Below are 15,462 nucleotides of genomic sequence, written 5' to 3'. Positions count from 1 at the left end.
CATTGTTTTCTAGTAACATGTTATAATTTAGTGATAATCTCATTTTCTGTCATCCCTCAGAATTTCAGGCCTCTTATTTTTTTTTTTTTTAGACTATTTATTTGAGGGAGGGGGCAAGGGATAAGCAGACTCCCTGCTGAGCAGACAGCCTGATGTAGGGCCCGATCCCAGGACTCCAAGATCATGACTCAAGTGAAAGGCAGATTCTTCGCCAACTGAGCTACCCAGATGCCCCAGAATTTCAGGTGTTCTACACGAAACATGAACCCTCTGAAAGTCAGGATTTCTTTGAATGGAGTGCAGGTGTTTCCCTGAAGTACAAACATTCTGTGCTCACACAACCTTCACCTCATGTAGCAAATGGGGTAGTTTCCTAGACTTCTACTTGTATTATGTTTATTTGTAACATTTGGTTGAAAATTCTCTGTGCAGAACTGTTGTTGCCTGTAGTGCTCCATGACAGAGCTGTTTGGTTTTGCTCCTTTTTTTCCCCAAAATTTTATTTTTAAGTAATCTCTACACCCAGCATGGGCCTTGAACTCACAAACCCCAAGATCAAGAGTCGTACGCTCCACCAACTGAGCCAGCCAGGGGCCCCTTCCTTGGCTGTTATTCTGTCTTTACTCAGATTTAGGCACCGCTTAGACAGTCACTCTTGGGAATCTCATTCACTGTCTTGGCTTCAAACACCATCTCTGTTCTGCAGCTCCCAAACCCATACCTCCTGTCCCAATCCATCTCGTATCTATATTCTAGCCCCATATATCTTAGCATCCCTGCTTTTAGGTTTCTTCAATTCAGATGAGCCAAACTTTGCTGAAATTATCAACTTTTCCTTAGGAAAAGCTACGCACAATCACTGTGGAAGCCGCTGTGAGGCCTCAGCATTCACAGAAACAGACAGGGATTCAGAGAACTTGTTTTATTGCTGTTGGTTTCAAAATAAATGACTCAAAAACAAATCCAACATCATAACAGGCTTGCAAACAAAATCCACTGGATTTAAACCCCCCAGTTTAGGATTACACCGTGCAGAAGAGTCAAGTGGACATTTAAGAGCCACCCCACATCCTCAGCTTGCAGAATAGTACGGGAGGGGCTGTCCTAGTTCCAGCAGGGATTTCAGAGCTAGCTTAGCATTTGCGGGGAAGTTACCACTTACGGATGGCAGGGAAAACAGATATCTCTTTTATCAATAGATAGGAAATATGACAGGTGGTGCGCTAAATGAGAAAATCCTGGGTGGTTTCTCAACTTCCTAGCCAGAGTTACATTCTTGCTCAAAACGGGGGCCCTGTTCCTAAAATCTGTCTTCCAGTGGGTTTGGCTCTGGCTGCTGTGAATTTCCAGGCCACATCAACTCCCCCATGGCTCTGGATACCCTCCAGGGACCTCAACTCCAGTCGGCCTCGATCATCGCAAACAGCTGGCTGAGCCTCTTCTTGATGTCCGGCTCATTTGGAGCACTGTAGGATTTCGTGTGCACCCTGATGTGCTCCGCTAGTTTCGACTTATAAATGAAGCCCTTCCCGCAGTCGCCACAGGCAAAGGGCCTCTCGGGCCTGTGTATGCGCTGGTGCCGAAGCATGTGTCCCTTTTCCCGGAAGTTCTTGTCACACTCGGGACAGCGGAAAGGTCTCTCCCCTGTGTGCAGGCCTTGGTGGCTGAGCAGCTGCGCCTTCAAGCGGAAACTCTTGTCACATTTGGGACACTGGAAAGGCTTCTCCCCCGTGTGGGTCCTGATGTGCTCGATGAGTTTGGACTGCTTGGCAAAGCCCTTGCCACACTCGCAGGAGAAGGGCATCTCGCCGCTGTGCAGCAGCTGGTGGGCCTTCATGTCGGCCTTCACGCGGTAGCTCTTGCCGCACTCGGGGCACTGGAAGGGTCTCTCCCCCGTGTGCAGGCGCTGGTGACTCAGCAGCTGCCCCTTGAGGCGGAAACTCCGGTCGCAGGTGGGGCACTGGAAGGGCCTCTCCCCGCTGTGCACGCGGAAGTGCTCGGTGAGCTTGGACTGCCGAGTGAAGCCCTTGCCACACTCCCCGCACGAAAAGGGCCTCTCCTTGCTGTGCGTGCGCTGGTGCGCCTTCAGGATGCCCTTGAGGCGGAAGCTCTTGGCACACTCGGGGCACTGGAAGGGCCTCTCCCCGCTGTGCACTCTCAGGTGCTCGCGGAGCTTGCACTGATGCGCGAAGGCCCGGCCGCACTCGCCGCAGGAGAAGGGCCGCTCTCCGCCGTGGCGGAGCCGGTGTGCCCGCAGCATGCTCTGCAGGCGGAAGCTCAGAGGGCACTCGGGGCACTGGAAGGGCCTCTCGTCGCTGTGCAGCCGCTCGTGCCTCAGCAGCTGTCCCCGCTGGCGGAAGCTCCTGCCGCACTGGGCGCACCAGAAGGGCTTCTCCCCGCTGTGGACGCGGCCGTGCTCCGTGAGCTTACACTGCTTGGCGAAGGCCTTGCCGCACTTCCGGCAGGGGAAGGGCCGCTCGCCGCGGTGCACGCGCTGGTGGCCCCTGAGCAGGCCGCGTAGGCGGAAGCTCTTGCCACACTCCGGGCACCGGAAGGGCTTCTCTCCCGTGTGCACACGGAGGTGGCCGGCGAGCTTGGACCTGGCAGCGAAGAGCTTACCGCACTCGGCGCAGGAGAACGGCCTCTCCCCGGCTCCCATGCGGGCGCAGCGCTCCTCACGCGGGCTCGGCCTCCCTCCCGAGGGCACAGCGGCCGACTCAGGCCTGACCGGGAAGGCGCCATCGCCTTCTCCCCAGGAGCCTAGCCTCTCCCGGCCAGGAGGGCCCTGGCGAGCCTGCACGCCGCTCCCGGACCGCAAGCTCCCGTCACATCTGGGGCACCGGGACGGCCTCTCCCCCTCGTGCGGGAGGCGGTGGCCCAGAAGGGGCTGCTTGGGCGGGAAGCACGTCCGACACTCGAGGTCCCGCAGGGCGCTCTCGTCCGCATGCACAGCCAGATGCGCGAGCAAAGGCCGCTTCCGGCGGAAGCTCCTCCCACAGTCCGGACACCGGAAGCGCCTGGGAGCCTGAGCGCGGCTCCGCTGTGGCTGCGGATCAGCTTGGCGGCTGCGCTTCTTCCACGACCTCCATGGCTGGTCCTTCAAGTGGCTTCTCTGGTGCTTCTCCAAGTGGTCCTTCGTCCGAAAGCTCTCCCCACAGACAGCGCAAGGGTGCTGGGTGCTCCCACAGGAGGAGGCCTCCTGCCGGCCAGGGAGACCCAGCGTTCTGGGGGCTGCTGGACGTGGAGCCTGAGCGTCACGGCTGGGTGGGTTCTGGAGGGCGATGCTTTGGTCAAGCCTGAAGGAAACATCTTCTCCTCCTCCTCGGGAGGGTTCGGAGGGGCACTGGCCCGCTCCGCGATCTACTTGGAAACGGCACTCAGCTTCTCCTGAATGCACAGCTTGTGGACATCCTGAAATAGAAACAAACATTCAGTCAGTATTCCTACCTGTGGCATGACTAAAGGCTTATGTCTCTCCTGGTGACAAGACCTTAGGGAACGGTGCCGTCTGGAGGCCTGGGAACCCAGCTCCCACGGGTCTCCACCACCGGGGACACTTCACTGTGGTTCTGTTATGGCTGAATCTGTCTGGTGAGAGTCTGCTGAAAACTCAACTGAGAAACATATCTTAAAAGAGGAAAATACAGGGGTGCCTGGCTAGCTCAGTTGGTCAAAAGAGCATGTGGCTTTTTCACGGGGTCGTGAATTCAAGCCTCTCTTAAGTAAGAATACTCTTACTTAAGTATAGATATAGGAAAGTATAGGTCTCAAACACCCGGCCTAAGCTTTGGAATTTGGGTTCAAATCCTGTCTCTCCACTGTGTAGCCTTTGTCAAGCTAATCTCTCTTTCTTGGCTTTATTCAGTTCCTTCTGTAGACACAGGGAAGCAACCGGACATTTCATTGTCATGAACTTTAGGTGAGTTCCTGCATGTAAGGCGCTGAGCATGTGACTGGCATACTGAACACACCTGTAAATGCTCACCACCATCAACCACAGGACTATCACACTGCCATTTTGATGTGCAGACATTCCTGAAATCACCAAGTGATGACCGCACTGTCACTCACGGACCCCAACACCACAGTCACGACCCAGGGGAAGTCCCTAAGCCCAAGCAGCAGGGCCTGGGCTCTTCTCTCCCCTCCGCACCCCTACCCCACAAACCTTTTAAAAAGGCTTTTGGAAGAATTGATAACAGGTGGCAAAAAGTCAAATAATTTGTGGAGCAAAACTCCTTTCTTTACTGTCCAGAAAGAGGCAGCCGAAAACTATTGACAAGATTTCTTGAGATGATGCTCCCATTGGTTTTCTCATTCCATACTTTAATGCTGACTTTTAAGAATCCAAAAATCTCAGGGGCACCTGAGTGGCTCAGTCGGTTGAGCATCTAACTCTTGTTTTCGGCTCAGGTCATGATCTTGGGGTCATGAGACTGAGTTCCAAGTTGGGCTCCACACTCAGCAGGCAATCTGCTTAAAACTCTCTCCCTCTGCCCTGACGTCCACTCATTCTCATTCTTTTTTTTTTTTTTTTTTTTTTTTTTAGATTTTATTTTATTTGACAGAGAGAAATCACAAGCAGACAGAGAGGCAGCCAGAGAGAGGGGGGGGGGGAAGCAGGCTCCCCGCTGAGCAGAGAGCCCGATGCGGGACTCGATCCCAGAACCCTGAGATCATGACCCGAGCCGAAGGCAGCGGCTTAATCCACTGAGCCACCCAGGCGCCCTCATTCTCATTCTAATAAATAAATATTTCTTAAAAAAATTCCAAGAGGGTGCCTGTGTGGCTGAATGGGTTAAAGCCTCTGCCTTCAGCTCAGGTCATGATCCCAGGGTCCTGGGATCGAGCCCCACATCGGGCACTCTGCTCAGCAGGGAGTCTGCTTCCTCCTCTGTCTCCCTGCCTGTCTGCCTCCTCTGTCAAATAAATAAATAAAATTTAAAAAAAATTCTAAGAATCTCAGACTCTTCCATCATAATAAGAAAACACAGGAGAGCTGAGTTTTAGGTAATCAAGGAAATTCAACAGTCCCCATACAGGAAGGAAGCAATTTTGGTCACTAGTATGTGGATAACCAGTCTCTGAGTCCTGCCATCATCCACCTCGCCTTACCTACCACTAACAACAGCTCACATTTACTGAGCTCCTACTGTGTGCCAGGTATCACTTTAACACTTCACATATGTTAACCTATATAGTTCTATCTAGGTACTTTCATTGTCTTCATTTTCTAGGTCAGGAAATTGAAATACTGAGAGGCTGAACAACTTGCCCAAGGTGTCACCAGAAAAGACAAGATCCAGACTCAGACTCTTGAACCCACACTCCCAACCACTGTACTTAACTACGCTTCTCTAGAATACACTAGTTGTCCAGCTTCAGCCCAGCCAAACAAGAAGACATGATCAGAAAATTGGAACAAACTGAGTGTACTGTCTTGAGGACCGGGCCCTGGTTTCTTAATACTCACCCCCAAACTGATGGCCCTCGATAACTGGATCAAATTGCAAATGAGCAGAAGAACAAATTATGGTTCCTGATTTCTGTGCTTCTCGCCAGTTTTGGAAGAACTCTTTCTCCTGTTCAATCCAGGATATTAGTTCTGGTTTGGGGAGTCCATTATCTGTGCAAAAATGTCAGACAGGGTAGTTTGGTTTCTTTAGCACTAAATTTAAGCACACTGACATGCTTTAAAGTTTTCACAATGTACTCCTGGGAAGACGCATGAGACAAGAAGTAAAAAAAATAGATTATAGGGTTATGCAAGGAGGAGCAAAACTGTCCACATTTCCTAACAGTACTTCCTAATCTATCTGGACCAGTTAAAGCAGTTTAGTGTTTAAAACCCGTCTTTTGGGGGTAGGGGCTGGGTGGCTCAGTTGTTGAGGAGAGTCTTTCTTCAGCTCAGGTCGTGATCCCAGGGTCCTGGGATTAAGCTCTGCATCAGGGTCCCTGCTTGATGGGAAGCCTGCTTCTCCCTCTCTCACTCCCCCTGCTATGTTGCCTCTCTGGCTGTGTCTCTGTCAAATAAATAAATAAAACCTTTAAAAAATAAAATAAAATAAATAAAATAAATCCTGCCTCAGTCCCCATATATCTAGCAATGTGCATTTTATCATGGTTTTCATAAAACTCACTAGTAATGTGCTTTGAGAATGGTGGAACAGCCCCACAGACAACTGGAGATACCATGGGAAGAGGGGGGTATGCAAAATAAGAACTGGAATGCCGATCCTAGGAAATTTCAAAATACGTAAATATTCTCAGAAGTCCGCTGGTGACAGTGCTAATCACAACCCAAAACATGGCCGAGTTCAGCTAGAATTAAAGGGTTGCAAGCAATGAAATAAGCAAATGAAAACAGTTACAAGATTGTCTAATACATGACCCCATTCCCCTAATAAAATGTTCATGAATCTTCAAGTAAAACTTTCTTTCAATAATATCTCTGTTACAGAACCTAAATTATGCTTCATAGATTGCTAAAGGGAGATCAGTGTATAGTTCAGATCAGAGAAAGAGAGTAACCAGGTAATGCCTTAGGGATAAAATGTCAGAGTGGTGTAGGACGTGTGGAGACTGGTCACTCTGCTCCAGATCCCTCCTTGCCCCCTGAAATCTGACTTCAATCCCAAAAGAATTCTAAGTTTGCCCTTAGAAGAAAGGGACTCACTATCTTTTATTTAAATCCATACACCTATTGTCAATCTTCATCTGTTGAAACCCCAGCATCTTTTAATTTTAAAAAATTTTTAATTTAAAAAAATAATTTAAAAAATTTTTTTAAATTTTTTAAATTTTAAATAAATTTAAAATATATCAATTTAAATAAAATAAAATAAATTTTAAATAAAAATTTTATTTATTTATTTATTTGACAGAGAGAGAGAGAGAGAGAGAGATCACAAATAGGCGGGGGGGGGGGGCCCGCCGGAGAGCAGGCTCCCCGCTGAGCAGAGAGCCTGATGCGGGGCTCGATCCCAGGACCCTGAGATCATGACCCGAGGTGAAGGCAGAGGCTTAACTCACTGAGCCTCCCACGTGCCTCCCAGCATCTTCTAAAAGTATTTTTTCAAAAACAAAACCAAGAAAACAATTCTATTTATAATAACACCAAAAAGAATACCACACTTAGAAATAAACTTACTAAGAAATTTTAAAAGTCATAAATAAACAGAAAGATATCTCATGTTAATGAATAGGAAGTCCTAATATTGTTAAGATGACAATATTCCCAAGGGGAGAGGCGTGAGACGATGGGGTAACTCGGTGATGGACATTAAGGACAGCACATGATGTAACAAGCACTGGGTATTATATAACACTCATGAATCACTGACCTCTACCTCTGAAACTCATAATACATTATATGTTAATTAACTGAATTTAAATTTTTAAAAATGAGTAAAAAGACTGAAAAAAAAAAAAGAAACCCTTGCTGCTTTTCTGATATAAACATTTAAACCTATACATTTCCCTCTAAGTGCTGCTTTGGTGCATCTCACAAATTTTGCCGCTTTATATTTTCATTATCATCCAGCTTTAAATATTTTCTAATTTCTCTTGTGATTTCTTCTTTGGTTTATAATTTACTTAGAATCATCTCATTTGAAAACAAATGAGTAAAGAAACACAAAGCAAAATCAGACATACGAACAGAACAAACTGACGGCTGCAAGAGCGAAGGGGAAGGAGAAGGGCAAATGGGTGACAGGGAGTGGGAGACACGGGCCTCGGTCATGGCAGGAACGAGTCCCGGGAATGAAAGGCATAGCACAGGGAACACAGTCAATGATGCCATCAATGATACTGTACTAGCATTCTGTGGGGACAGATGTAGCTACGCTTGTGGTGAGCACAGCACACAGAGATGGTGAATCACTATGATATATACCCGGAACTAATGTAATATTGTAGATCTATTACAATTTTTTAAAAAAATTAAAGAACATATAGCTATAATTAAACAATGTGAATGTAAAAAATAAAAATAAAATAAATTTAAAAAAGAAAGATGACAATACCCAAATCCAATCTGTTTTTTGTTGTTATGGTGGTTTTTTTTTTTTTTGCAAAAATTGACAAACTGATCCTAAAAGTAATGGCAATCAAAACAGCATGGTGTTGGCATGAAGATAAACATACAAATCAATGAAACGGAATTGAGAATCCAGAAATAAACTTCTACATTTATGGCCAATTGATTCTCCAAAAGGGTGCAATGGGGGAAAGAATACTCTTACCAAAAAATAGTGTTGGGACAACTGGATGTCCATATGCAAAAGCAGCTGGATCCCTACCCCATACCATATAAAAACCTTAACTCAAAATGGATCAAAGACCTAAATGTAAGTACTGAGGGAGGCCTGGGTGGCATAAGGAGTTAATGCCGCCTACACTCGATAAATCAAGTAATAGAGATCAAAGCATGGATAATTAGATTGGAGGAAAGTCCAGTAAGAACTAAAACAGAAACGGTTAACAGTGGTTGCCTTGGAGAATTATCTGAGTACAGGAGTGACGACATCATTCATTTGATAAATTTAAAAAAATTTTAAAAAGACCAACTAAACAAAACGACTAAAAAGAACATCCATTACCATAACCATGAAGAGACTGCTGCTGTTATAGTTATACAGACCCCACAGTAAAAACCGACAGGTAGCGACATCCTAGGGTGAAGATATACATTATGGACATGAGCTAGGATTTCCATGCTCCATATGGAAACCACAGCAATCTGTGAGCGTGTGGTGACTACAAGCCCGAAGTCACCACTGACCACCACACATCAAAGTCTTAAATATTTTCCTTTCTCAATGTCCACCCTTGAGTAAGGATTAGCAATGCTTACAGAAGTACTAACGAAGAGGACTCGGGGCTAAAAAATACCGTTCTGAGTTAGTTCCTGAGAAATCTGACCTAACAAACAGGACCTCTTCTAGACCCAGTTCCATGACTTCCCCACAAAACTGAGTACTTCTTACCCAGAGAAACCAGAATCTCGTAATTGGTTCTCATAACATGCTTGTAAAGCTCCTTCTGCCGCGCCTGGAGGTTTTGCCATTCTTGCTCAGAGAAATAAATGGCCACGTCATCAAAAGTCAGAGGCAACTGAAACGATAGACATAATACATACACAGGCATTAGTGCTTCAAAAAGATTTCAGCCCCTTCTCATCAATTCTTTTTTTTTTTTTTTAAGTAAACTTTATCCCCAAGGTGGGGCTCAAACTTACAACCCTAAGATCCAGAGTCGCATGATCTCCCCACTGGGCCAGCCAGGTGCCCCTCCTTGTCATCAGATTAAAAAATTTTTGTAGTGGAGACTGCTTTTGCCTATTCAGCAGCTTCCTCCTTGGGAAATACTCCTTCCCCTACTCCAGTCATGTGCTTCTGCTGTTACCCACTATACCGTCCACAGTTCTTTATGCTTGTTCAAACTCCATATGCATACGGATAGTAAGGAATTTTTTTTCTTTTGAAACAGTGGAAATAGGGCGCCTAGGTGGCTAAGTGGGTTGAGCCTCTGCCTTTGGCTAAGGTCATGATCTCAGCGTCCTGGATTGAGGCCCATGTCCGGCTCTCTGCTCAGTGGGGAGCCTACTCCCCTGGCCCCTCTGCCTGCCTCTGCCTATTTATGATCTCTCTCTCTCTGTGTCAAATAAATAAATAAAATCTTTAAAAAAAATAAAACAGTGAAAATAAATCACTGGGTAACTTCATTTACTTAATATATTAAAGATCCCTTTCCAGGTCAATGTGTAGAGGCAAAACCAGGTTTTTGTAAATTGTAGTGTATTTCATGCCACGGGTACATAAACCCAACTGATGGGACATACACTGTCTCCATTTCCTTTATAAACAATGCTCTGATATGCTTCCCAATACATTAGCACTTTTACCTCTGTAAGATAAAGCCTAAAAAGGAAAACTACTAAATCAAAAGTTATAAACATGTTCAGTTTAACAAATACCATTACACTGCCTTCCAAAAAGAATCAGCCTTTGCTAATAAGACTTCTTTCTCATTTTTTTTTAAAGATTTTTATTTATTTGACACAGAAATCACAAGTAGGCAGAGCAACAGGCAGAGAGAGAAAGGGAATCAGGCTCCCCCCTGAGCAGAGCCTGATGCGGGACCTGGGATCAAGACCTGACCAGAAGGCAGAGGCTTAACCTACTGAGCCACCCATATGCCCCGTACTTCTATACACCTTTGCCAGCATAGGTTGTTCTTAAACCTTCTTATTTATTCTGCCACTGTAATGGGTAAAAAAAAAAAATGTTATTTCATTGTTTTAATTTGCATTAATTTGTGAAGCTTAGCATCCTTTTCATACTTTCCTGGGGAGGGGAACATTCCACATAACTTTGTGCAGGTCTGTTCACATCCTTTGCTCAACATTCTTGTGGGCTCTATTAATTTCTCATATTAGGGTTAATAATCCTTTGACTGACTAGCAAATACTTTTTTAAAAAGATTTTATTTATTTCAGAGAGAGAAAGTGAATGTGAGCATGAGCAGGAGAGAGGAAGAGGGAGAAGCAGGCTACCCACTGAGAAGACAGCCCGATGTGAGACGTGGGATGTGGGACTTGATCCCAGGATGTCTGTTCATGTCCTCTGCCCATTTCTTGATTGGATTATTTGTTCTTTGGGTTAATTCTTAGTTTTATCAGGTATTTTGCTATTTAAGAGGACGTGGTCATCCACTACCACCTCCATCATTTTCCACAGGAAATTATCTTCATTTTTCTTATCTGTTTTCTCATCTACATACATAGGAAAGATACTTCGGTAAATTTATACAAATTCTATTGGGATTCTGATAGGAATATACTAATTTTGAGAGAAATGGATCTCTAAAACATGGGCTCTTTCCTTCCAGAAACATCTCTCTCATTTATCTAGACATTTCTGTGTGTTTTAGTAAAATTTAGTTTCCTTCATATAGACCTTATATAATTTTTTTTTAAGATTTTATTTATTTATTTGACAGAGAGAGAGAGAGATCACAAGTAGGCAGAGAGAGAGAGAGTGGGGGAAGCAGACTCCCCGCTCAGCAGAGAGCCCAATGCGGGGTTTGATCCCAGGACCCTGAGATCATGACCCAAGCTGAAGGCAGAGCTTAACCCACTGAACCACCCAGGTGCCCCAGACCTTATACAATTGATAGGTTCATTCCTACAAACTGTAGAGTTTTTATTGCTACCATGTTTGAGGGGTTTGTCCCATTAAATTTTCTTCTTTTTTAAAAAAAAAATATTTTATTTACTTATTTGACATGGAACAAGAGAGAAAGAGGGGGGGGGGCACACAAGCTCCGGGAACAGCAGGCAAAGGGAGTAGCAGACTCCCGGCCGAGCAGGGAACCCAATGTGGGGCTCGATCCCAGGATTCCAGGATCATGACCTAACAGAAGGCAGCCGCCCAACAGACTGAGCCACTCAGGCGCCTCCTCCCATTAAATTTCCTAATTATGAAAGCTTGGGAAGCTCATTTTTATTTTTATTTTGGAAACAAATTTCCTTGTTGACTAACACTATCAGTTGATGGCCTTGGAGTGTCTACACAGAGAATGAGATCTGCAAATGAACATTTCTTTTAATCATTTAAGCCTGTAATTTTTTTTTTTTTTAAGAAAATTATTTGAGAGAGAGAAAGAATGAGAGGAAGTATGACGGGGGGAGAGAGTCAGAGGGAGAAGCAGGCTCCCCATTGAGCAGGGAGCCCAATGCGGGGCTCAATCCCAGGCCCCTGGGATCATGACCTAAGCCAAAGGCAGCCACTCAGCCAAGCCACCCAGGCACCCCTCTTTTTTTTTTTTAATTTTTTATTTTTTATAAACATATATTTTTATCCCCAGGGGTACAGGTCTGTGAATCGCCAGGTTTACATACTTCACAGCACTCACCAAAGCGCATACCCTCCCCAATGTCCATAACCCCACTCCCCTTCTCCCAATTTTTTTTTTTTAAGCAAAAGATAACTTGTTTATTTTAAACTACTAGGTTTTCCACAGAACTCTATAAATTACACATCTATGGTCTCCTGCATACAAGACTAAGCCTATTATTTCTTATTTTCATCTTACTGTACTGGCTGGAATGATGTTGAGTAATAGTGATGATAGCATGCAACTGTTTTATTTTTTAATGTTTCTAATGCTTCTCAATATTTGTTGGTTTCCTTTAAGTTATTAACCAAGATGCCGCCTGTTCCTAGAATACTAAGAGTTTATCCAGAACTGGTTTTCAATTTCACTTCTTTTTAAAACAATGTATTAGAAAAAATAACATATGCAAATGTGTTTAAAACATTTTTTATTGTGATCACCTTGGATAAATCAAACACTTTCTAAGATGTATAACTAGAAGCATGTAAGTTATATATTTGTTAAAGTACTCTAATTTCATTAAGTATACATTCTTTTAGGGGCGCCTGGGTGGCTTGGTCAGTTAAGCATCCACCTTTGGCTCAGGTCATTATCTTGGAGTCCTGGGATCCAGTCCTGCATCAGGCCCCCTGCTCAGTGGGAAGCCTGGCCCTCTCCCACTCCCCCTGCTTGTGTTCCCTCTCTTGCGGTCTCTCTCGCTGTCAAATAAATAAATAAACTCTTAAAAAAAAAAAAAAATTTCTCCTCGAGTATGTCTTATCTTTTAATTTTATTTATGCTTATATTGTATATATATTTTCAGTTTCAATGCAAATGTATCAGTCTTAGGTCATTTTGCTTTCTCTGTTTTTAAAAAAATTTCTATATGGAGGTTGGAAAGATACACTAAATTTTCATCCAGATGGCTTAAGTTTTACTTTTCATATTTAGATTTTAAATTTATCTGGAACATAATTTTTAAAATTTATTTTATGTATTATATAGAGTGGTGATTTACCTCAATGTATATTTTATATATTATATACAGTCGTGATTTACCTCAATGTTATTTTCCAACTGGAAAAGGCAACTGTCCCAATACTGCTTTTGAAGGTCTCTGTATTACTTTCCTAAAACTGCTATAATGAAGTACCCTAACTGGGTGCTTTAAAACAATAAAAGTGTATTCTCTTATAGTTCCAGTGGCTAGAAGTCTGGTATCAAGTGTCAGCAGGGCCATGCTATCTCTGAAGTCTCCAGGGGAGAATCCTTTCCATGCCTTTCCCTTAGCTTCTGGCAGTGGCTGGCGATCCCTGGTACTTCTTAAGGGTGAATAACTCCAATCTCTGTCTCCACTGTAACAGGGTGTTCCCCCTTTCTGTGTCTGGGTCTCTGTACCTCTTCTTATAAAGATACCAGTCATGGTGGATTAAGAACCTACCCTATTCCCTTGTGATCTCATTTTAACCAATTAAATCTGCATCAACTTACTTCTAAGTAAGGTCACACAATCTTGAGGTTCCAGAAAGGACATGAATTTGGGGGAGACACTATTCAACACAGCACAGTCTGCATCTGGGTTTTCTTTCCATTTCCACTGCTCTGTCTGTCCCTACAAAAAACAGCACGGTAGTAATTTGATGGGCTTGTAGTAACTTTTGTCCGCTAGTGCAATTCCCCTTTCGTTGTTCTTTTTTCAGAATGATATCTTGACCTTTATTTTTTCAAATGAAATTTAGAATCTGTTTGTCTAAATTCACAAAAATCTTACTACCATTTTAATACAACCGCAGTAAATGTATATATGAGGTTGGAAGAAAAGTATCATTTTTGCTGTATTTAGTCTTCCATTTATAGGCCTGGTTATCTCTCATTTATTTATAGTTTCTCCATAAAGGTGTTGCCTATCTTTTAAATATTTAATCCTAGAAATTACATTTTTCTTAGCGGAGGCTGTTAACGTTATTTGGAAATCAATAACCTCATGAACTCATTTAGTCATCAGGAAAAATGGTCAGAATGAAAATTTATACGCTATTTTTAAAAAAATAATGGCCATTCCCTCTAAATCTCGATTACAACAAAACATTAAATAATTAAATAATGTATATTCTGTTTAAGTTTTTATATCCTATTCTATTCCTTCCAACTGGTCTTCCTTCCTTCCTTACACTCAACACAAACTCCAACGCCCTAACGGCTAAATTACCTTATTCAAGCCGCTGCCAGACAATCGCTTCAACCCTCAAAATCTGGTCTTTTAAAACTCTTGTTCTGAACTCAGTAACGGATGTAACACCGGCTGAGCTCGAACACGCACCGCCGGCACCAGACCATTCCTCTGCTTTCCCTTGCCCGCCTCCGCCACTCCCGGGCGCCGGCCCAGGCTGGGCCCGCTGCTGAGGAGGCCTGGTCCACGCTCGGTCTGTTCGCGAGGGCGGCCACGGACGAGTCCCAGAAGTGGCGGTCGCCGGCCACTCCGAGCCTCGAGCGACCCCCGGACTCCGCTCCACCCGTCCTCTGCAGCCGCCCGGAATGAAACCCGAATGGGCACCCGCCAAGCCGCAGCCCGGAGCCCGCCCCGAGCCCCGCCCCCGGACGTCCGCGCGGAGAGCCTTTCTTACCGGAGCCGGTTCGGCCATGGCCCTCGCGCTCCCGCGGCCCGGGAGACGTCGAGTTCTGGGGGGGCCGGCGGAACCTACCTCGGCTCGCGGCTTCCCGCCCCGCCCAGCCCTGCAGGCCCAGCCCCCGCGCGGTGCACGCTGGGACTCGAGCCCGATTTCCCCCCATCCTCTCCACAGCGCCCCCTGCGGCCCGGAGGAGACAGCGTCGGCCGCAGGAGTCGTCCTCGCAGAACTGGGCGCACTGGCCGCTGCGGTGTCGGTAGCGGGTCATCTCGCTCTGCCGGGGGGGGGGGGGGGGGGGGGGGGTGGGGGGGGGGGGGGGGGGGGGGGGGGGGGGTGGTGTCACGGGACTCCAAACGGAGAGGGCGAGACAGATGGTGGGAATTCATATGGCATCGCTGACCCCATGGACTTAAATTAGGAACATGACTTACAGTCTACAAAATAAAAAAAACTGTCTTATAACCTAAATATGAAATGGACCTTAAATTTAAGAGTCTTAACCACCCAGCGTGGGTGAAGTGTTGAGATACATGTAATCGCTATCCCCACCTTAAAGGTTTTCTTAAAAAAAAAAAAAAATTAAAAATATATGAAATTTAACAATAAACAAACTTAAGTAAAAGTTGTTTATAATTCTGATGGTCTCATGAAATGCTCTATTTCTTCATATAAATTTCCAGTCTCTGTCCACAGACATGTACTTTTTTTTTTTTTAAGATTTTATTTATATATTTGACAGAGATCACAAGTAGGCAGAGAGGCAGGCAGAGAGAGAGAGAGGAGGAAGCCGACTCCCTGCCGAGCAGAGAGCCCGACGCGGAACTCGATCCCAGGACCCTGAGATCATGACCCGAGCCGAAGGCAGCGGCTTAACCCACTGAGCCACCCAGGCGCCCAGACATGTACTTTTTATATGGTTCTGAGACACGTATCATTTTTTCAGTTACCACATCGA

The 15,462-nt window shown here is 45.1% G+C and overlaps 1 protein-coding gene across 4 annotated transcripts; it reads right to left on the bottom strand.

The window, feature by feature from the left end:
• Positions 1-907: 907 nt before the first annotated feature.
• Positions 908-14,624, bottom strand: ZNF786 (zinc finger protein 786). Of its 4 annotated transcripts, none has more exons than XM_004765898.3 (5): positions 14,505-14,620; positions 13,372-13,492; positions 8,991-9,117; positions 5,474-5,626; positions 908-3,411 (listed from the first exon to the last, which is right to left on the bottom strand). In XM_004765898.3, the coding sequence occupies exons 3-5, from the start codon at positions 9,022-9,024 to the stop codon at positions 1,394-1,396; spliced, it is 2,205 nt and encodes a 734-aa protein (XP_004765955.1). In that variant the 5' UTR covers positions 9,025-9,117; positions 13,372-13,492; positions 14,505-14,620; the 3' UTR covers positions 908-1,393. The 4 variants fall into 4 exon arrangements, with proteins under 4 accessions (XP_004765955.1, XP_004765956.1, XP_004765954.1 ...); XM_004765899.3 differs by lacking the exon at positions 14,505-14,620 and adding an exon at positions 14,090-14,433; XM_004765897.2 differs by lacking the exon at positions 13,372-13,492 and having other exon boundaries at positions 14,505-14,624.
• Positions 14,625-15,462: the final 838 nt, after the last annotated feature.

This window comes from Mustela putorius, unplaced genomic scaffold (assembly GCF_011764305.1).
Source record: "Mustela putorius furo isolate JIRA1106 unplaced genomic scaffold, ASM1176430v1.1 tig00000929_pilon_pilon_pilon, whole genome shotgun sequence".
NCBI lineage: Eukaryota > Metazoa > Chordata > Mammalia > Carnivora > Mustelidae > Mustela > Mustela putorius.
This window is presented reverse-complemented; position numbering and strand designations above follow the sequence as displayed.

Coding starts and splice junctions, on each gene's coding strand:
- ZNF786 (XM_004765897.2), bottom strand. Junction 5,627..8,990: donor CGAGATTCTGGTTTCTCTGG/GTAAGAAGTACT, acceptor ATTTTTGCACAG/ATAATGGACTCCCCAAACCA. Junction 3,412..5,473: donor CGAGGGCCATCAGTTTGGGG/GTGAGTATTAAG, acceptor TTTCTATTTCAG/GATGTCCACAAGCTGTGCAT.